General features: G+C 41.8%; 1 protein-coding gene across 5 annotated transcripts in view; it reads right to left on the bottom strand.

Moving 5' to 3' along the window:
* SNX10 (sorting nexin 10) overlaps positions 1-23,077 on the bottom strand; it is a 71,530-nt gene that overhangs the window by 16,545 nt on the left and 31,908 nt on the right. For all 5 annotated transcript variants that reach the window (XM_019926498.3, XM_073809760.1, XM_019926506.3 and 2 more), the window contains one exon: positions 9,179-9,225. In XM_019926498.3, the coding sequence (XP_019782057.1) occupies positions 9,179-9,202 (24 nt within the window). In that variant the 5' untranslated portion in view covers positions 9,203-9,225. Of the gene's footprint in view, positions 1-9,178; positions 9,226-23,077 lie in introns of those variants that run through there.

Raw genomic sequence — 23,077 nt, 5'->3', positions numbered from 1 at the left:
AGTAAAGAATCTACTTTCCTCATCTTAGTGGATTGTAATTCTTGGATTGTACCATTCTTATTACTCATTATGACTAATCTTTATGTAGGAAAGATATGTTGAAAACATATTCTAAAGCCATGCTGGAAAAAGAATCCCCTAAGAACACAGCAATGCACTTTAAATGAACGCTCAACATTAACTGTGGAGCTAAGGCTGCAAACGCTTTTTCAATCCTGAAAATCTTTAACTTGGTTGAAGTGCGAAATGGCGAACTTTCTTCCTTCTCGTTCCCTTCAACGTTGCTGTTGCCCTGAGAGCCATCCCAGGCTGCTGTTCTTCACACCCTGTTAGGATTCCAGGATGACCTCATCCGAACATATGGTTTCAAGTGCTCAGCGTGAGCTGATGATTCTCTCTCCATCCCAGTCCAGGCATCTCCCCACGTATCCAGGCTTCTGCCTAGACAGCTCACTGGGAAATCCCACAAGCACAAAGAATCCACGCCCTTCCCACATCCTCCTCTTCATCTCATCCCCAGCAACCCCAGCCAGAAACCCAGAGTCCCCAGACTTCTCTATCTGACTCACTGACCACGTCCTCCAGATTCACCCTTCTTTGACCCACCCACAACTCTATTCCCTCTGTGAGTGCTTTGACCCAAGGACTGCTTGCCCAACATTAATGCATGGGCTGCTAATTGATCCCTGGGCCCGTAATTCAGCCCCCACACTAAAACAAGAATGGCTCCAAAGCACACATCTGATGGTGTCATTTTCCTGCTGAAAATCCTACAAAACCTGCCCCATAACCTTCAAGACCAAGTTCGAACTCTGTAGTTAGCACAATATAGCCTTTCATGATTTTTCACTCTCCTAATCTCCAAAGGCGAAGCTTACATCCCCATACACAGCATGCAATTTCACACCTGCACGCCTTTGAACATGCTGTTCTCTCTGCCTGCACTGCTGTCCTCACCCCAGTTTCTGCTTTTTCCTTCATCGCCATCATCTGGTTCTTTCTTTTATTTTCTGCTAACTCCAATCCATTTTCAAAAGGCAACTCAGTCTCTAGAAATCCTTCTGGAATTCCTCTGGAAATCCTCAGATTCACCCAGTCTGATTAATTTGACTCTACTCCAAGCCCCTACTGTCTCTGGGCAGACCTTGGGCATCCTCCCTCTTCACCGTGCCTTACTGCACTGTAATGACCTGCAGGCCTCCTCCACTAGATGCTAAGCTCCTTTAGGGTAGCTTAGGCTGTCCAGCATGACTTGAGTGCCTGGCACACCCAATGCAGTCCATTAATATCATTTAATGAATAAATGCATGTCTGCAGGAATAAATGAACTGGCTTCAGGGAAAAAAAAAGATGAGATCAAACTTCAACTGAAATAAAAACCTCATCCACTTGGGTTCTTGGACTCCATGAATTAATGATGTTATTTAGCAGCTGGTCTAAAGTTTATCTTAATTTAACAAACCCCTTCCTCTAAGGGTGTGCCAATTAACAGCACGTGGCTACAAGAGCAATGTTTAAGGTCTGTGAGAATCAACTGTTTTCAAGCACCCTAAAGAACTCCAGAAGCACCTATTTACGTAGAAATAATTGAAAATCATTCTGAGAGCACCAATAACTTGAGTCCCCTAAGACTTGTACCAGACAACGATTTGTTTGTGTAGTTGGAGTTAAAATATATACTTGAAAGTAATAAAAGTACATTTATTTTAAAATATTCTATAATTCAGATGGGCCTCCCTCCCCCAATCTGCAATTAGTAGGAATTAGTGAAGTTTCACGATACTTCCAGCTACGAATAGCACATCCAGGAAGCCAAGGTTCACCTGTAATCTCTTAATTAGACGCATCCCTCATGATGCTGCCCACCATCCTTCAAAGGAATGTTGACAGCCTGTCAGCCACAAAGGACAGCTCCAAGTTCCATAACTAGAATCGTATGGATTTCCTATGAAAATTGCTTCAGTAGCAGCAGTTAGTCAATTTAATAACCTTATTAAACACTTTAATGACTTCTTGGGCCTAATGATTATATCTAGTATGAAGGAAGAAATCAGGCAGAGTAGAATTAAAAATTTAAGCTAACTGATCCCTACTGTTCTCCATGTGAAAACAAACTTCTGAAGAAAGAGAACTGTACTCTTTGAAAGTCTAGTTCCTGTGTTGTCTTATAATAATCACTCTTCAATTTCAGTGTACCCCCTTCCCTCCCCAACTCCCACCCCAGGTTCAACCTTTATCCATCTACCTCATCTTTTTTTCCTTAGCCCTGATATATGAGAATAAATCAACAATAAAATTAACCATACTGAACAAGGCATGTGCATGTGCCAGGCACTGTGGTAAGTGTTTTATACATGTTTTCCTTTAATCTTTATGACAATCCTAAGAGGTCAGTAATATTATCACCCCCCTTTTTACAGATAAGAAAAATAAGGCTTCTTAAGCTTAAGCAACTGGCCCAAAGTCAAATGGCCAACAGACTGAGCTAGGTTTCAAACTCTGGTCTGCCTTGCTCCAAAGTCTGTGCTCTCAAACATGTTCTACTGGGTGCTTCTTTAACAATAAATAATAAATCTCCGATTTCACTATATTTCCAATTTCACCAAAGTGCATTATTTTGGAGGGGAAAAAATTATTCTCTTGCTATTAGCTAAAACATCAATTCAAACAACATGTTGTTCTGAAACTCTGTCCCACTAGCTTCTCAAAGGCCTTGTATTTCATTTTTATATCTCTAGCACCAAGCACAGTATTGGCACTCATTAGTAAGTGCTCATGAAATGTCTGAGAATTAACCAACTGATTATAAAGAAGATTCAAAACCAAAGGATGTACAGGTTCTGTATGCTGAAAACTATAAGATGCTATTGAAAGAAATCGAAGAAGTATATACTTCTTTGTATATATCTGTGTAAGTATATTCTATACTGTGTTCATGTATTGGAAGAGTCAACATAGTAAAGAGATAAATTCTCCCCAAATTGATCTATAAGTTTAATGCAATTCCTGTAAAAATCCCAGCCAGATTTTTGAAGACACAGCTGACCTTATTCTAAAATTTACATGGAAAGGAAAAGACCCTAGAATAGTCAAAATAATTCTGAAAGAGAATAAAGTGGGAGGAATCCTTCTTCCTTATGTTAAGGCTTACTATACAGCTATAGTAATCAGGATAGTGTGGTACGGGTAGAGGGGCACAGGTCAATGGAACGGAACAGAAAACCCAGAAATAGACTTATGCAAATATGTCCAACTGATTTTAGACAAGGGTGTAAAAACAACTCAATGGAGGAGAGATAGCCTTTTCAACAAGTGGTTCAGGACCAACTGGACATCCCCAGGCCAAAAGAGGAATCCCGACCTGAACTTTGCCCCTTATGTAAAAATTAACTCAAAATGGACCGTAGATTTAAATGGAAACATAAAACCTTTAGAAAAAAACATAGGAGAAAATCTTTGCGACCTTTGATTAGAGAGAGTTCTTAGACTTGACACCGAAATGATAATCCAGGTAAGGAAAGAGAGCTAAATTAGACCTCGCCAAACCTAAAAAGCTTTGCTCTGCATCTCCTGTGAAGAGGCTGAAAAGAAAAATTACAGGCTGGAAAATATCTGCAAATCACTCATCCCTCAAAGGACTTGTAGCTAGAATACATAAAGAACTCTCAAAACTCAACATGTAAAAAAAACAAAGAATTCAATTAGAAAATAGGCAAAACACATGAAAAGGCATTTCACCAAGGAAGACATACAGATAGCAAACAAGCACATGAAAAGATGTTCAAGATCATTACCCATTAGGGGAAATGCAAATTAACACCACAGTGATATGTCACTACATACCCATCACAGTTTCTTCTATTTTTATAGTACAGTAAACATAACTGTGTGCTGACTGTAAAAATATTTATTCTTATTACAAAAAGATGAGTACAGACAAAAGCTAACAAACAAAGAATCTCCAGGTGCTAGTATTAGTTTTTCATAGCCTTGATGAGAATCTTCTACCACAAAAATGAAAACTTGTTTCATTTTATGCTCACTTTCTCAGGCCGTTTTTATCCTATTCCAAAGTATATACCCATTTTATATGTTTATGTATTTGAACTGGAGACTCATTCATTCAATTAAAATGCATTGAGTCCTGGTTCTGAGCAAGGCACTGACATTTAACCAATGTCTTATTCACCAGGGTTCTATCCAGGGCTCCCACATAACAATCTCAAAACTAAAATTTAGCCCCTTTCACACACACTACATTCTCTATAAATAACATGCTTGAAAGGCAGAAGGAATGTATCAAGCAACCTTCCTTTATTTCCTAATAATATTTATGACAAATAACCTAAAAGACATCCTCCAAGGAATGTTTCTTGTCACTTTATAGCTTGGAGTGTGTTTAAATGCCGTTCCCTGGCAGTTTTGAACGATGACTTTTAAGAAAGCTTTTATTACGTCGGGATAAATAGCTGTGAGTGAAATTCAACTAGGCCTGCCTTTTACATGACTTATAATAATTCATGATGTTATGAGTTTCTTTACACAAGCAGTGTCCAGAATTAAGGAGAGTTACCTTTTTGTATTTCGTAATACATTAGTGGAAAACACTCATCTTTTACAACAAGAAATAATTACCAACCTGTGCTAAACTACACCACAAGGACACGATCAGCAAAATCCAGAATGTGAAAACATCTATAGGTCAAAAGATGCAGTTTCTTCAACAAATAAATTGCACAAGGGGGAAAATGGGCAGAATGAGAGGTTTTGAGCAATATATTAACCAAATGCAATGTGTAGTTCCTATTTGGATCAAGATTAGAACAACCAAATATACAATTTTTTTTTCAACGTAATCAGGGAGACTTGAACACTGACTATTTGATGATATGAAGGAATTAATGTTAATTATTTAAGGTATGATAATGTGGTTTGTTTCTAAGAAGGGTCATTTGTTATAAATGCATACTAAAATATTGACAGATGAAATTACACTATGCCTAAAATTCGTTTCAGATAATTCACTGTGTGGTAGCAGGAGGGAATGGGTGGCGGTGGGGCAATAGCTTGGTCATGAATTAATAATGTGTTAACTCTTGAACCCCCAGGTACATAAGGGCTCATTATATTAGTCTCTCTACTTTGTGTGTTTAAGATTTATAATGAAAAGTTAAAACCAGTAAAGGAAGAGAAGGAAGGGAGGAAGGGAAGAAGGGAAGAGGTCATCTCAAGGGGACTGCTTTATGAAAAGAGACACATGTGGCACTTGAAAGCGAAAGTAAGTCAGAAACGTGAATCTGAAAGCATTAACCATGAGTTCAACTGTTACTGACACCGTTAACATAATGACGTCCCAATACTTATCTACCTTTGAAAAATAAGATTTTTTCATTATTATAAAAATAAAATATGTATGTGGTTAAAGAGAGAGAGATCATTTCAAGTACAGATGAGAACACCCTGAAAATGAAGTCCCCCTCCTACTGGACTTCCAGTTTCTTTTCAGCCTATCTAGGACTTTTACATACTTCTTCTAGTATACACATAATTGGCACATATATGTATATATATGTGTGTGTATATACATGTATATATAATTTTTAATGCAAATGGGAGCACACTGTAAATACTGTTTTGTACCTTGATTTATTCATTGCACAGTCTTTTAGAAATCTTTATGTGTGAGCACGTATAATTCAATGTTATCTGTTTTAAAACTAACTGTTTTAGAGCAGTTTTAAATATACAGAAAAATTGTTCAAAGACAGTAGAGAATTCCCATATATCCCATACCCAGTTTTCCCTATTATTACATCACGTCACATAGGCAGGGAGGAAAGGAGGAAGGAAGAACAAATTGAGTTTTGGGGATTGGGAAAGGGTCTTGTCTTGTCACTTCCCTTCAAAGTCCCCAGCATCGCAGGACACCAGGTGGAGGTGTTGCTTATGGGATATCCTTTGATGTTACTCACTGGTCCCAGCTCAGTCAGTTTCCAATCGGAAATCAATATTAAAACCATGCTTTCCTAGAGCAAGCCCAAAATGTTACCATCAATCAGTGTAAGTGTATCTTGAACACTTAAATGTTAAGCTTAGAGCCAACACGTCCAAAACAGCAGCACATCCTTCCCATCTCTCCCTGTAGGGGCTGTGTGGCAGGGTCCTCACGGTGCCTGGAACCGTCCTGGGCCCACTTGGTTCTGCTCCACTCAAGGTATCTCCTGCCACGGAGTTGTAGATTTACTGTCACTCAAGTGTCAATAAATGCTAATTGCCATTATATCCAATACCAAGTATGTACATTTTGAAGGAGAAAAAACTCTTATACAAAAGGTATGAATCTCTAAAGGTAGAATTCAGCCATCATGATCCAGGAGAGTTGGGGAGACACACACACACACACACACACACACACACACACACACACACAGAAAAGAGGTTTCAGCCCACCCTTCCAGTCACATCACATATGTAGGACTATCCCACTTACACCAAGCAAGCCCTGGGCAGAGACACAAACACAGTTCCTTGGAGGGGCCAGAATGTCAGACTCCATGAAAGAGTGTAAACTGCTTATTTACATATCACATAAGATGAGCTCAATGTGGCTGAAGCCAAAGGTCCTTAGTGATGCAGGAAGATCAACCTGTTCATTCCGGGTGTTAGAATATAAAGAGAACGAAAACGCCTGGCTCCACACAAGACGCCGTCTGAAACGCGTTTCCTGTCACAGCCACCTGCCTTTTCATTAGGGTTCCGGGTTCTGTCTCATTAAACAGAAGAGTTGATTCAGTTGGGTCCACCTAATTATTCTTATTAAAATATGTAACCATAATATTTTAATTGTAAATTAAAGCGGCATGCATGAATGAATCTGAATTCATTTTAATTTTACAATGGCCTGATGCCAAGGCCTTTTTACGGGGAAGATCCATCAGCACGGATACTGCTCTCGTGGGAATTCAAACCAATGTGCAAATGGAACATGTTTAGCTAACAAGGGAGCCTCTCCCTCCCTGTTCTCCTCTCTCTAGATTTATTGCGGTAATAAAGCTATTTTAACAAGAGAGACTGCAATCGACTCCCCACCCTACCCCCCCATCTTAAAAAAAAAATTTTTACCAAACTTCTAAACTGGCACTACCAGCTTAGGTAGAACCAAGATGTCAGTCCTGGGCCATTTGCATCTTGAACAAGGATGGTAACTGGGTGTCAATTCACATGTCAACCTTACGATTAATTAGCAATGTCTCCTGTGGGCACCAAGTGCAAAGGGCTTACACACACACTGCCCCCCTGGTCTAGATTCTAGAACAATCAGGGATATTGCATTCAGCCTTGATATATGCAGTTAGGTGGGACTTGAATTATTTTCCACTAAACCACCACCAGCCACTAGGATATTTAAAGGCTCAGCCAAAACCTCCTCCACTTCTAACTGGCATTAACTACAGGGTGCTGATGGGGTAGCTGCTGAGATAAAAATATCTTGATAATTGAGGCTTTAGGAAAGCTTCCCCTTGACTTCTAAGCTGAGGCCTGAAAGATAAGGAGTCGTCAGCCTGTCAAGGTGGTGTGAAGGCTGGGGACAGAGATTATTCCAGGCAGTGGGAAAAACATTTGTGAAAGCCCAGGGGCCCAGGGCACACAGAGCAATCAAGTTTCCAGAATAAGGCGTGAGAAGGGTACTGGGTGGAGGGAGAAGCGGGAGACGAGCCTGGGGAAAGAAGCAGGGTCGGATCACACAGGGCCTTGGAAATCACACTGAGGAGTGTGGACTTTGTTCTAAGAGCAACGTAAGAGAAACCAAGAAATTCTGGCCACACATAGAAAATGAATTGATATGTGATGGACAGTAGTATGTTACGGTACATCCAGAATCTGGTCTTGCTGTGCTTATTCCTTGCTGACAGAGACTCAAGTATATTTCTGGGCATTATACCCCTTTCTCAACTTAACGGCATTTTCCTTTTCAATTGAAGGACTTTCCAGTTTAAAACTGCTTAATGTTATATTATTATTATTATATAATTAGTTATAATAAAGGACTTGTAAGGTCAATATAATGCTTTCTTTATGCAGTTGGTTAAAGTCTGTGTCTAGTTTTTATTAACTGAAATGAACTTTAAAAATCGTGATTAAACCAGCCAAAAAAAAAAGCTTCTCATTGGAAAAACGTCTTTGTTGCTTTCATGGGGAGCTTTCTCCCCACAAGAACAATTTTTAAAATGTGCCTCTGGAATAGTGCCGGCTGTCAGCACAGCTCCGCTCTCAGGCCAATACAGGTGTGTAGTGAAGCATTCAGCTTACCTGAAAGGAGGTCTGTCCTCTGCCCTTGGCTTCTGGGAGGTGATCTCTAGGCCCCTGGAATGTCTTGCCTGACAAGAGTATCTTTGTTTGCCTGGGTTTGGCCACTGGACAGTCTAACAATGTGAATATGACGGAGGCTTAGGGCCACGCTGTATCAGCTGTGACCTCTGGAGGAACCAGAGACTAAAGGTATTAGCCTGATCCCAGGAGGAGCGGACAAAAAGGTCGGCCATGCAGGCAGGATGAGCCCCAATAAAAACTCTGGACACCAAAGGCACAGGGGAGCTTCCCTGTGGAAATTATCACACACCGACTCCTTGTGGAGAGAATAAGCAGTAGCTCTGCATTTGGGCCCCTTCCCAACCTGGCCCTCTGCATCTCTCCCTTCAGCTGGTTCTAACTGGTATCCTTTCCCTGTAATAAACCATAACAGTGAGTATAACTGCTCTCAGTGAGTTCTGTGAGTCTTTCTTGTGAATTATCAAAACTGAAGATGGTCTGGGGAACCTCCAAATCTGAAATTGGTATCAGAAGTGAGGGCAGTGTGGAGGCTTGCAGCTTGGCCACCTTCACAGAGAAGGTATTTCCTGAAGCAAGCACCTTGGTCCCAGAACTGTTTAACACAGGGACAAGGAAGAAGCATGCCTGGTCTTCGTATTGGGTAGGGCCAAGAAGACTGCACGGATGCTGGGGAGTGGGGGTCAGGAGGTTCAGGAGGGCAGCTGTTTTGCTCTTTCATTAGCCCCCTTCTATGACGTCCTGTGGTATCTTGACTCTTGTCTACAGATTTATGGTCAGAGAATGAAGAACTAACCTGTAGTGAGTTAAAGGACGTGGATTATCTATTTGGGGATTTCTGATGACATACCTCTTTCTGCTGTTCTGGAAACATCTTCAACACAGGACACGATCGATCTGAAAAATAAGATACCAACACTCAGTGATTTGGAACCTCCATACAGGAGCAGATATGCCTCTCAGGACCTCCCACCCAGATCCCCCCTGAGAGCCCGCCCTCCCACAGTCTCTGAAAAGTATACCTGTGCTTCTCCCCTAACCCTGTCTCCTGCTGATCCAACCAAGGGGAACATCGGTCCACCTGGGAATTGGGAGTTTAGGCTACGGCAAGGCCAAGACAGCCAGATGATGACCGGCCCTCAAACTGAAGGCCAGACAGGGTCAGGCTGGAGTTGGAGCCTTGGGAAAATCAGAGGAGGCTGGAGATGTTGGGGAGCAGAGGGCCATGACGGGCAGCAGGGGATGCTGGTTGGCAGTGAGGTGAAGAGAATGGAAAAGGTGCCCAGCGATCCACCACTGAGAACAGCCCTGACGGTTTCACCAGCAACCCAAGCTTTCAAGGAACAAGTCACTCCTGTGACATTTAAACTACTCCAGAGTTCAGATAAGAGCTGGTGTGGCCCCAAGAGGGATGAAGATGGGAAACTTGATTCTGAGCCTCCAGTCAGTGCAGTCAGCCACTCGGCTGATTCCAGGCCCTGCATGTTCCTAAGACTGTCTATTGTTCCTTAAAACCCCACTTAGCTAGTTGGACTTAACACCTACTCTCTGCCAAAAAAAAAAAAAAAAAGAATCCCCTCACTGTATGCACATGTATTTTACAACAGAAAGGTGGCTATGGCTGCATGGTCATGACTTGCCTTTATTTTGATCATGTAAGTCTGACCCCACTTTCCAGATGATTATTATCATCCACAAGTATTTCCTGAGTCTCCAAGAACATCCCTGGCACTGTAGGGAATACGAGGAAGTACGTGGGTGCTTCCCACATGGTGGGTGTCGGGGAGGAGAACCCAGAGCAGAGGAAAGAGCTCCCGAAGGAGGTGAGCGAGCTGTGCCGCCAAGGGGAAGGAAGGTCCTTTCAGCCAGAGTGAGTGAGCGAGCAAGAGGACCCACAGGGGAATTTCAAGGTTCACGGAAAGAGGAGGAAGAGGTGTGACAGTGGCATACACAGAGGATGGGGGAAAAGCGTGATGGACAATCCAGAGATGGGGACCAGGCCGGTTCAGCTGAGGGAAAGGCTTCATGGGAGGTGGGAAGCTGCCAAAAAGGTGGGTCTGCATCCTAACCTCTGGAACCTGTGAAGGTGATCTTATTTGGAAAAGGTGTCTTTGCAGGTGGGTGGGCCCCAAATCCAATGACAAGTGTCCTTCTTATAAGAGACAGAAGAGAAGAAATCATCCACACACAGAGGAGAAGGCCATGTGAAGATGGAGGCAGAGACTGGAGTGATGCAGCCACAAGCCAAGGACACCTGGGGTCACCAGAAGCTGGAAGAACAAGAAAGCCTTCTCTCCTAGAGCCAACGGAGACAGCACAGTCCTGCCAACACCTTGATTTCAAATTTCTGGCCTCAGGAATGGTGAAGAGAATAAATTTCTGTTGTTTTAAGCCACAAAGTTTGTGGTAATTTCTTATGGCAGCCACAGGAAACTAATACGGAGAGGCTCTCCGGGGATTAGACTAGAAAGGTAGGCTGGGGACGTAGCTGGGGAAGGGGGAATTCATTCATTCACTCACTCACTCACTCGGTATTTATGTGCCATGTGCTGGAGTAGGAGTGGGACACACAGTGGAGGGCAGAGCAGACTCAGAGCTTACGAGATGACTTCATAAATATAGTATAGAAATGACAGAAAGGAAAGGAAAGGACAGCCTCTTGAAAGAACGGAAAGACTAAATGGGGAAGTGGGGGAGTGTCGCCTGGGAAGGCTGTACTGAGAAAGTGGCACTTAAGCTGAGGCCTAAAGGGCGGTGTCATTTAGCCAGGAAGGCTACAGGAGAAAGGCATTTTAAGCAGAGGGACTGGCGTGTGCAAAGGGGCGGAGGCTGGAAGGAGGAGCAGCTCGAGAGTTCAGGTTATTGAAGGAATCCCTGCATCGGCTGAAGGCTAGGCCATGGGCGACATCCATCTTGGGATTCTGCCGAAACACTGATCGGGTGGGTCCTTGACCCCAAGCTTCCAGATCATCCTGCCAACTCCCATCCTGCCAACTCCCACCCCTCTTCCCTGCTCCTGCCCCAGCTCTTCACCCCCATTACACAGCGTGTTGTGCAAGTCCCTGCTGGCATGAACCTCACTTGCATCATAATATTTGTATATTCTCTTTCTCCCAGTTGACTGAATGTCTCCAACAAAGCACATCTGCGTTTTCTTGTGTAAACTTCACAACCATTCTGTGAGGGAGATTTGAGTGTCCTCACTTTACAGGTAAGAAAACAGAAGGCTGGAGGGAGCAGGTTGCCCCAGGTCACACAGGGAGGGAGAGAGCTCAATTAGTCCAGTGTGAACTCAAGTCAGTCTGCTTCCCAGCCCAGGTCTTCCCATTGCCTGAGGCTGCCTCCATGACTGTGTGGCTGGACAAATGGTTCACATTTGGGGTCTTTAATTTAATTCTCCCCAAGGGACTTGAGCTTTTCACCCACCCCCACCCGAGGCAGGAGGATTCAACAGTTCTCATAGGGCATTGGCCACCTGAGATGCTAGAGACCAAGTCAAACTGTACAAATAGGAAGCTGAAAGTTTAAACTGGCTCCAAAACATCACAGAGAACACAGTCAAGCTTTAATATTTTAAAGCTGGATAGAGGGATGGGGGTGGGATTAGAGGGGAGAAGACTTTCATTTTCCACTCCATCCACTTCCACATTGTTTGAATTTTTCCAGTGAACACAAATTAATTTTACACTTTTTCAGGTAACAATCATTTAAAAATAAACACAATAATTCTATCAGAAGTATTAAAAAAGAAATGACAGGCCCAAAATGGAGACACCTGTGCCAAAACCAAGACTTAATACCTAACCAAACTGCCATTACAACCTTCCCCAGGAATGTAATCCCAACTAGAAAATGTGAAATTTTCAAGTCAGCACCGATTAGGTCACTCTTTTGACCCCCCCAAAGGAAGATGAGGTAACTCCTTCTGTCCCCCATAGGGAGGTTACCTAAGCCAGAAATAATCTTTTTGTTTGTTTATGGCTTGCCTTGCCTTTGAAAACCTCTCCCTCTCTGCAGCCCTCTGGAGCTCCCCTCTACTTGCTAGATGGGATGCTGCCCAATTCATGAATCGTTCAATAATGTTAATTAGATCTTTAAATCTACTTAGTTGAATTTTTGTTATTCAACAGGAGAAATAATGACTCAAACATAAATTATGGAAGATTTTTACTTGGTTGAATTTTTGTTATTCAACAGAAGAAATAATGACTCAAACATAAATTATGGAAGATTTTTACTTCATTATGGAAGATTTTCCTATGCAGATTCAAACATAGGAAAAGATGCTAGCTTTATAACTCAGTAGAAAATGTCATCAGGTACTGGACCTCGCCATGGCATTTACTGATGGGGGGAAGGAAATTAAATGATAGCACCATAGAACGGTTTGAGAGAAAAGGTTAGATGTCTATAATTTAGCAAACAGAAGCCGCTAGTCAGAAACTGCCCCCTGATAAACTATGCCCTCCTGGTGGGTTGTAAAATTTTTCATTTGTTTAGATTTCCAAATTCCCCAGGCTAGCCCCTATGCCTGTCAAAATAATGGATATGGAGAATTCTTGCCTCACTGAAAGACTTACAGGAACCAGTGTGGAGATCTGACCCCAGCTAACCTTGAAACAGAAAGTAGAACGGTGGTTGCCAGGGCTGGGAGGAAGGGGAAATGGCGAGTTCTTGTTTAATGAGTATAGGGTTTCAGTTTTGCCAGATGAAAAAGGTCTGGAGACTTGTTACACAACAATGTGAATATACTCAACACTATTGAACTGTATGCTTAAAACAGGCAAAATGGTAAATTTTATGTTTCTTACCACAATTAAAAGTAACATTTTTTTTTATAAAAAGGTCAATAATCTATTTCGAATGTTTAACCTTGCTGTAAGTGCAAATAAAAATGAGATGCCATATTTCTGTCTATCAAATTAGAATATTTCTTCAATGAAATCCATTGCTGGCAAGCATCACAGGAAATGAGACTGAATGCTGCTGGTAGGAATGTGAGCTATTTCAATATTTCTCAAAGACAATTTGGCCATATGTTTCAAAAGCATTTTTTGTTTATTTATTTATTTTGCAGTACGCGGGCCTCTCACTGTTGTGGACTCTCCCGTTGCGGAGCACAGGCTCCGGATGCGCAGGCTCAGCGGCCATGGCTCACGGGCCCAGCCGCTCCGCGGCATGTGGGATCTTCCCGGACCGGGGCACGAACCCGTGTGCCCTGCATCGGCAGGCAGACTCTCAGCCACTGCGCCACCAGGGAAGCCCCGAAAGCATTTTAAAATTACTTATGTTCTTTGACTCAATTATTCCACATCTGGAATCTCAATGTAAAAAAACTGGTCAGACATGTGCAAATAATTTTTATATGAATGTTCACAATGCAGTATTTTTCATTTAAAAAATCAAATAAAATAGAAACCTAAATGTCCATAAGTAGTACACTAGGAGAAGTGAATTATGGTAGGGCTGCATAAAAGACCACCTCGTAGCCATTCCAAATTATGTTACAGAAGAATACTAAATGATAGGGACTGTTCAAGAAGTATTAAGTGATCTTTTTACAGATGTTTTTATTTCTTTACTTATTTATTTAAGAACCGAAGCCTACATGTGACAAGTCAACAGTGGTCATTTCTGTTTTATTTCCTTCTTTTCTGTATTTTTCCAAAAGTTTACAATGCGTTTGTTAAAGTAATAAAACCATGATGATATCACTTATATTCAGAATCTTAAAAGATGATACAAACGAACTTATTTACAAAACAGAAATAGACTCACAGGCATAGAAAGCAAACTTACAGTTACCAAAGCGGGGAGAGGGATAAATTGGGAATTTGGTATTAACAGATACACACTACTATATATGAAATAGGTAGACAACAAGGATACTGTATAGCACAGGAAACTATATCAATATCTTGTAATAACCTATAATGGAAAAGAATCTGAAAATGTGTGTGTGTGTGTGTGTGCGTATATATATATATATATATGACTGAATCACTTTGACCACCTGAAACATTGTAAATCAACTATATCCCAATAAGAAAGTGGGAAAAGAAAAAGGAAACTATATATATATGGGTTTTTTGCCATATGGCTCGGCATGCAGGATCTTAGTTCCCCAACCAGGCCTACGGCAGATGGAAGCACCAAGTCCCAACCACTGGACCACCAGGGAACTCCCAGAAAACCATATATTTTTAAAAAGATAGTAAACAATGTATTCAATTACTTTTATTATTCCCCCCTCCAAAAAAAACAAACAATAGTTAATTTCACTTTCAGTGTTTGTTTCATTTCCTCCTAAATGTTCAGCAATTTTTCTACTTAAAAAATCACTGGCTTCTTACTTTCATCTGTACAAGGATATGACATCAGTGGGGTTATTTAAAATTCAAAGTTTAATTTAGTGCCAGTTTTTCCCAGACCTGCTCTCGGTGCTACCTATGTCCTTTGCAGGTCTGTAGTGGGGATAGGGGCGGGGCAGGGGGGGCTGGTATAGCCCTCCCAAATCTCCCCTAGGGGGAAGTTCTTGGCCAGGGTCTTGCTGGAGGGGTAGTTCTACAGGTAGCCCTGTTTTCTAGCACCTGGGGGGCCCTCCTCGGACACAGGAACCAGCATCAGTGATGGGCATCAGACTCCAGGGAGGCCCCTGCAGAGGTTAGCCAGGTGCCTGAGGCATGGCCTGGCATGGAAAGCAGGGATGGCTGGGCACCAGCTCCCTCCCAGCATTTAGACTAGGAAGCACCAAGACTAGGCAGTTCTCTGGGTCCTGAAGCTAGGAAATGATGATGAGAAAAGGGAGAGATAACGACGTCTTAACTGGAGTTCTAAGGGACCAGAGCTTATACTTAAACAGAAGCCATGACGTAAATAAAAGATCTCTTGAGATACTAAAGAAACTGGCCACCAGAAAAGTTGAATTACAGAAGCCCGCTTCAGCTGCTGATGTCCGCAGGGTTGCCTGGTGCCAGCGCCGTAACCCAGAGTTCTTACTTCCCCAGTGGCTTAAGTGCCCAGAGTCTCCTGGGTCCCCATGCACAGTGTCCTTACAATAAGCAACCCCGTACTCGAGGTAGCTTGAGGGAGATCCCAATTTGTGCAATCAAAAGAGCTCAACCAAAAAGAAAAAGAAAAAAGAGCTACACCAAAACATGAGAATGGATTGAAGTGGGGCAGCCATGCACTTTTGAGGAGGGCCGGCAAGGTGTGCAGAACCATGTGTAAATCAGGCCCAAGCTGTTCTTCCTCAGTCTGATCGTAGAACTTTAAAAAGGCAAAACCAAAATGGAAAAAAAAAGCAGAAATCTGAAATTCAGTTAATGTTGGAAAGACAAATAAAATTACCATTAAATTTTTCCAGCATTTATCACACATACACAAAAATATATTAAAGAGGGTTAGCAGTCTAAAACAATACTGGTTCATAACACATAAAATAATGAAACCACTAACTTGCTAATCTCTATGATATAATCTCTACAATGGGTTCCATTTATGGTCATGAATATGATGCTAGGACAAATTTAGGGTTTGAAATCCAGAGACAAGAAAAAGAAAAAAAAAGTGTACGTGTGTATATATATATATATATATATATATATATATATATATATATATAATTTTAGCATCACAACCATTTTGGTGGCATTTAGGAAAAATGCTACCTTAGATTTACAGATGCTCCGGACACAGGCATGTGCATGTTGGGCCTGACTTCCACCTCCCTTCATACACACGCTAAGGAGAGCCACTGAGGGGAGAGCAAAACACAACTAGGATAAACAGAGGAAGGAAAAAAACCATAAAAAGCAGATGTAAGAGAGAGGAGCAGACCGCTAGAGCAGACAGGCAGGTAACAATGGACTTTCTAACTTGTGCTGTGACATCCTCTTTCCTCACAAGAGCCTTAACCTCCCAGATCAAATCCAAAAATATTTTTCACACTTCCCAAACGGTCTCCTTCCTTTTTTTATGCTACTAAGTTTCTCCTATTACTGATGCGTCTGGGCTACTCATTTTCCCCTTTTAGAAAAGCAGACAAGTCTCAGAAGTTGGGGGAGGGGTATTAGTAACTTAAATATTAATGTGAATTAGTCCAATCGGATTGCATTCCTATTAACCAAGAGTGATCAATCTTCAGCTACTCACTCTCCTCCCCCACCACACAAAACCATCGGCTTTTGGGTTTATGGAGTTCTTTGCAGTCTGATGTATCCCTCAGTGCCCTGCCACAGGACCATGAAAGACCTAAACACACAGCCTCCTAAAGAATGACAGAAAATGCCCTGCTCCTCTCTCCAGCCAACAGTTGGAGAGACATTTTTTTTTAACTCTCCACTCACCCTACCCCTTCACGTGATAAGAAGACTTTGCAGAAGTATTACCACAAAAGTTCCCATCAAAACACTACCTGAAGAATAGCATCAAAAGAATAAAATACGTAGGATTAAATTTACCAAAAGTGCAAAACATATACTCTGAAAACTACAAAACACTGTTGAAAGAAATTAAAGAAGATCTAAATAAATGGAAAAACATCCCGTGTTCATGGATTGGAAAACCCAACATTATTAAGATGGCAATTCTCCCCAAAATGATCTATAGATTCAGTGCAATCGATCAGAATCCCAGCTGAATTCTTTGTACAAATTGATAAACCGATTCTAAAATTCACATCTAATTGCAAGGGACCCAAAACAGCCAAAACAACCCTGAAAAAGAAGAACAAAGTAGGAGGACTCTCACTTCCTGATTTTAAAACTCACTACAAAGCAACAGTACTCAAGACAGTGCGGGACCGGCACAAGGATAAACAAATAGACCAACAGAATAGAAATGATAGACCAGAAATAAACCCATATTTCTATGATCAACTGTTTTCATCAAGGGTACCAAAACCATTCAACGGGGAAAGAACAGTCTTTTTAATAAATGGTGCTGGATTTGATAAAGGAGGCTGGAATGTACAGTGGAGAAAGGACAGCCTCTTCCATAAGTGGTGCTGGGAAAACTGGACAGCTACATGTAAAAGAATGAAATTAGAACACTCCCTAACACCATACACAAAAATAAGCTCAAAATGGATTAAAGACCTAAATGTAAGGCCAGAAACTATCAAACTCTTAGAGGAAAACATAGGCAGAACACTGTATGACATAAATCACAGCAAGGTCCTTTTTGACCCACCTCCTAGAGAAATGGAAATAAAAACAAAAATAAACAAATGGGACCTAGAAACTTCAAAGCCTTTGCACAGCAAAGGAAACCATAAACAAGACCAAAAGACAACCCTCAGAATGGGAGAAAATATTTGCAAATGAAGCAACTGACAAAGGATTAATCTCCAAAATTTACAAGCAGCTCATGCAGCTCAATATCAAAAAAACAAACAACCCAATCCAAAAATGGGCAGAAGACGTAAACAGACATTTCTCCAAAGAAGATATACAGACTGCCAACAAACACATGAAAGAATGCTCAACATCATTAATCATTAGAGAAATGCAAATCAAAACTACAATGAGATATCATCTCACACCAGTCAGAATGGCCATCATCAAAAAATCTAGAAACAATAAATGCTGGAGAGGGTGTGGAGAAAAGGGAACCCTCTTGCACTGCTGGTGGGAATGTGAATTGGTACAGCCACTATGGAGAACAGTATGGAGGTTCCTTAAAAAACTACAAATAGAACTACCATATGACCCAGCAATCCCACTACTGGGCATATACCCTGAGAAAACCATAATTCAAAAAGAGTCATGTTGGGGCTTCCCTGGTGGCGCAGTGGTTGAGAGTCCACCTGCCGATGCAGGGGACACGGGTTTGTGCCCCGGTCCGGGAAGATCCCACATGCCGCAGAGCGGCTGGGCCCGTGAGCCATGGCCGCTGCGCCTGCGCGTCCGGAGCCTGTGCTCCTTAACGGGAGAGGCCACAGCAGTGAGAGGCCCGCGTACCGCAAATAAATAAATAAATAAATAAATAAATAAATAAATAAATAAATAAATAAATAAAAAGAGTCATGTACCAAAATGTTCATTGCAGCTCTATTTACAATAGCCCGGAGATGGAAACAACCTAAGTGTCCATCATCGGATGAATGGATAAAGAAGATGTGGCACATATATACAATGGAATATTACTCAGCCATAAAAAGAAACGAAATTGAGCTATTTGTAATGAGGTGGATGGACCTAGAGTCTGTCATACAGAGTGAAGTAAGTCAGAAAGAGAAAGACAAATACCGTATGCTAACACATATGTATGGAATTTAAGAAAAAAAAATGTCATGAAGAACCTAGGTGTAAGACAGGAATAAAGACACAGACCTACTAGAGAATGGACTTGAGGATATGGGGAGGGGGAAGGGTAAGCTGTGACAAAGCAAGAGAGTGGCATGGACATATATACACTACCAAATGTAAAATAGATAGCTAGTGGGAAGCAGCCGCATAGCACAGGGAGATCAGCTCGGTGCTTTGTGACCGAGGGAGCACCTCGGAGGGAGACCCAAGAGGGAAGAGATATGGGAACATATGTATATGTATAACTGATACACTTTGTTATAAAGCAGAAACTAACACACCATTTTAAAGCAATTATACTCCAATAAAGATGTAAAAAAAATAAAAAATAAATGGTGCTGGGACAAGAGGATAGCCAAGAACTAAGCTGGACCCCTACATTATGCCATATATAAAAATTAACTCAAAATGGATCAAAGACCTAAATGTTAAGAGCAAAAACTATTAAGACTTAGGAGAAAACAGGTAAATCTTCATGGCCTTGGATTTAGCAAAGGATTCTTAGATATAATAAAAGCATGAGCAATAAAAGAAAAAATAGATAAATTCGACTACACAAAAATTAAAAACTTTTGAGCTTCAAAGGATACAATCAAGAAAGTGAAAAGTCAACGTACAGAATGGGAGAAAATATCTGCAAATCATTTATCTAATAAGGAACTTGTACTATCCAAAATATATAAAGAACTCTTACAACTCAGTAATAAAAAGACTTAAGGATCTAATGTATAACATGGTGACTATGGTTGATAACACTGTATTGTATAACTGAAATTTTCTAAGAGAGTAGAATTTAAATGTTCTTACCAAAAAAAAAAAAAAAGGTAAATAAGTGAGGTGGTGGATGTGTTAATCAACTCAGTGGGGGAATCCTTTCACAACGTATACACATATTATCACGTTGTACACTTTAAATATCTCACAAATTTGTCAACTGTACCTCAATAAAGCTGGAAAAAGTAATAAAAAGACTAATAACTCAATTCAAAAATGGGCAAAAGATGCTGAATAGACATTCTTCCAAGGAAGATATACAAACGGACAATAGGCACATAAAAAGATGCTTGATGTCATTAGCTATTGGGGAAAGCAAATCAAAACCACAATGAGATACCACTTCACTTCCACTAGGCTGGCTAGAATCAAAAAGTCAGATAATAACAAATGTTGGCAAGAATGTAGAGAAATTGGAACTGTCACGTATTGCTGGTGGATATATAAAATGGTGCGGCCACTTTGGAAAACACTCACATTTTCTCAACCAATTAAACATAGTTTACCATTTGACCCAGCAATTCTATCTTAGGTATATACACATATGTCCACAGAGGAACTGGTATATAAATAGCAGCATTATTCATAATAGTCAAAAAGTGGAAACAACCCAAATGTCCAGTAATGGGCGAATGGATAGACAAAGTGTGGTATATCTATACAATGGAGTATTATCCGACAATAAAAAAGAATGAAATACTGACACATCCTACAAGAGATAAACCTTGAAAACACCATGGTAAGTGAGAGAAGCCAGTCACAAAAGTCCACATATTTTATGACTTCCATTCACGTGAAAAGTGCAGAATAGGGAACTCTATAGACAGAAGAGAGATTCGGGTTGCTTGGGGCTTGGGTGGAGTGGGTGGAAGGGTGGAGATTGGGGGTACAGAGGGTGATAGCTAAAGGACAGTGAAATGAGGTAGTGAAATATTCTAAAATTGGCTGTGATGACGGTTGCACGTATCTGTGAATATGCTAAAAACCACTGAACTGTACACTGCAATTGGGAAATTGTATAGTAAGCAGATATCACAACAAAGCCACTTAAAAAAAAAAAGTAAAGTACTATCTGAAACCCTTCATTCGTGGCCCTAGTGTCACTCCTCCTGCAACCACAATGTCTGCCAAGCTGAAGGCCCTCCAGGCATCATCCCTCCCCTGGGGTTCTCTCATCCCTACCTGGCTCCTGTCCCTCTGCCATCTCTCCTAACCCTGCCTTCCAATATGCCCCTGGAGCCCTCAGTCTAGCGCCAGCAAATGTCCCACATTTGCACTTATCTCAGCAGCTTTATCTTAGCTGGGTCCTGGTTCTTCCACCTTCCCCTTCCATGGTAACCCTCCAAGTCAAAGCTGCTCATTTCCTCAGCACTCCTGTTTTTCAGGACCAGGAGAAACCAAATTTCCCTGGTCACTGTTATCTCCAGACAATAACCTACCAAGAAGTACCCAGAACCTAGGCATGGGACCAACTAACTCCCTTCTCCTCACTTCCTAGCATCAATTCCTTCTCTCCAGGCTCCTCATTTCTACATTTTTAGGGACCTCCTCTGTGTGTTCCTCCCCACTTTTTCGTGATCCCTCCAAGGAGGACCTCATTCACAGAATGACCTAACATTCCCTGGTCTCACCTTAGCCTGTTCTCCTTCATTCCTGTGACCTAACACTTTGTTTACCAACAATGTATTTACCATGTGGCTACATCCCAACCAGGAACTGTTCTTTGAAATGGAAAACTAAGAAGTCCCCTCTGACCACCACCTGCCCACCCTTCGTTTTCTCACTTCCTCATTCTCACCCAATTTGCTCTTCCACTTGAATGAAAAGCCACCAGAACTTTTGATCCTACCCTTCTTATTCTCCCTCTGGACTTCACTTCCTTCTACCATTCAAATATCTTCCCCCCTCCAGCATCCTTTTTTTCCTGCTCCATTGACACATAGCTCCTTCTACCTGCCAGTCCCCCAAACATGGATCAACACAGCCTCTGCCTCCTCCACTTTCTCTCTTGTCCTGTCCAATACTGAAGAAAAATCCAGTCGTTCTGTGACAGGCTCCATCACCAGGTTCTGAGTTCCAGCCTAAGGGCGGCCCCCCAGGGTTCAGGGGTCTTTCCACTCATCCAGCAGCTTCAGACCATTATCTCTCATACCCAGCCTCCTTCCTCCTCCCAGTCTACTCCTCTATCATCTGATAACTGTATCTCCCACTTCATCAGATAGTAAGACCATCAGGTTTACAATCTTCATCTTGATCCTCTGCCGCCTTGAAATCTACCCATATATTCACCCACTTCCCTTAGTCTCAAAGAAAAGCATCAAGCTCTCTCCTGTCTTCATGATCTTATCTCCCTGACCTCCTCCAAGACCTCAGCCCGTCAATTATTCCACCCCCTTAATAACTACAGCTTCTTTCTTTTCATTAGTCCCTTCTCCTTCCCCAACAAGCAAGCTCAGGTTCTTCTCATCCCAGTGTAGATGGGCAACCCTGCCTAATTCATCAATCTATGAAAGACCAGGCGCTGCTGCAGACATTGGAGATGGGGCAACAAACAAGACAACCCCAGGTCCCGGGTTTCACTTACATCAGAGTGGGAGGAGAAGGAAAGTTCTCCAATAAATGTACAACTCAGCCATAAAAAAAGAATGAAATTTTGCCATTTGTAATAACATGGATGGACTCAGAAGGTATTATGCTTAGTGAAATAAGTCAGACAGAGAGACAAATACTATATGATATCACTTATACGTGGAATCGAAAAACTACAACAAAACTAGTGAATATAACAAAAAAGAAACAGAATCACAGATATAAAGAACAAATTAGTGGTTACCATTGGGGAGAGGGAAGGGAGAGGGGCAATATAGGGGTAGGGGATTAAGAGGTACAAAGTATTAGGTATAAAATAAATAAGGTACAAGGATACACTGTATAACACTGGCAATATAATCAATGTTTTATAATAACTAAAAATGGAGCATGACCTTTAAAAATTGTGAATCACTATATTGTACACCTGCAACATATAATATTGTACATCAACAGTACTTCAATTTTCAAAAAGATAATAAACAAACTTAATGACAAAAATGGAATAGGATGATGTGATCAAGAGTCATTATGGGGACTTGGTGGGGACGACTTCACATTCGGGTCATCAGGGAAGGCTTCTCTGAGGAGGTGACATTTGAGCCGAAACCTGAAAGGCAGGAGGGAGCCAGTGCAAGGCAGTCTGGGGAAAGAGCACTCCAGGAGGAGCAATCACCTCGTGCCAAAGCCCCAAGGCGGAACAAGCTTGGCCTACCTGGGGAGCCAAGGAAGCCATGTGGTCAGACGGAGTGTGGTGGATGAGACAGAGGAGCTCAGAGAGGGAGGCAGGTGCCCTGTGGACCACAGTGAAGAATCTGGAAGCCACGGGAGCATCTCCAGCAGGTGAGTGACATAGTCTGACTTATGCGTTAGCAGGATCCCTCTGGCTGCTGGGTGGGGAATAGATTATCAGGGGCCAGAGCCGAAGCAGGGAGGCCCGTTGGGAGGCTACTGACATGGTGCAGACCAGAGGTGATGGTGGCTCAGACACAGGAACAGCAGCAGAGGTGTGTATGAGGGGAAGTAGCTATTGGTGTGCTTCCTCATCTGTGCATATCCAATTGGACAAGAGAGAA

Source organism: Tursiops truncatus, chromosome 9 (genome assembly GCF_011762595.2).
Source record: "Tursiops truncatus isolate mTurTru1 chromosome 9, mTurTru1.mat.Y, whole genome shotgun sequence".
Classification (NCBI taxonomy): domain Eukaryota; kingdom Metazoa; phylum Chordata; class Mammalia; order Artiodactyla; family Delphinidae; genus Tursiops; species Tursiops truncatus.
The sequence above is the reverse complement of the archived record's forward strand: the minus strand, read 5'-3'. Positions and strand labels throughout refer to the sequence as shown.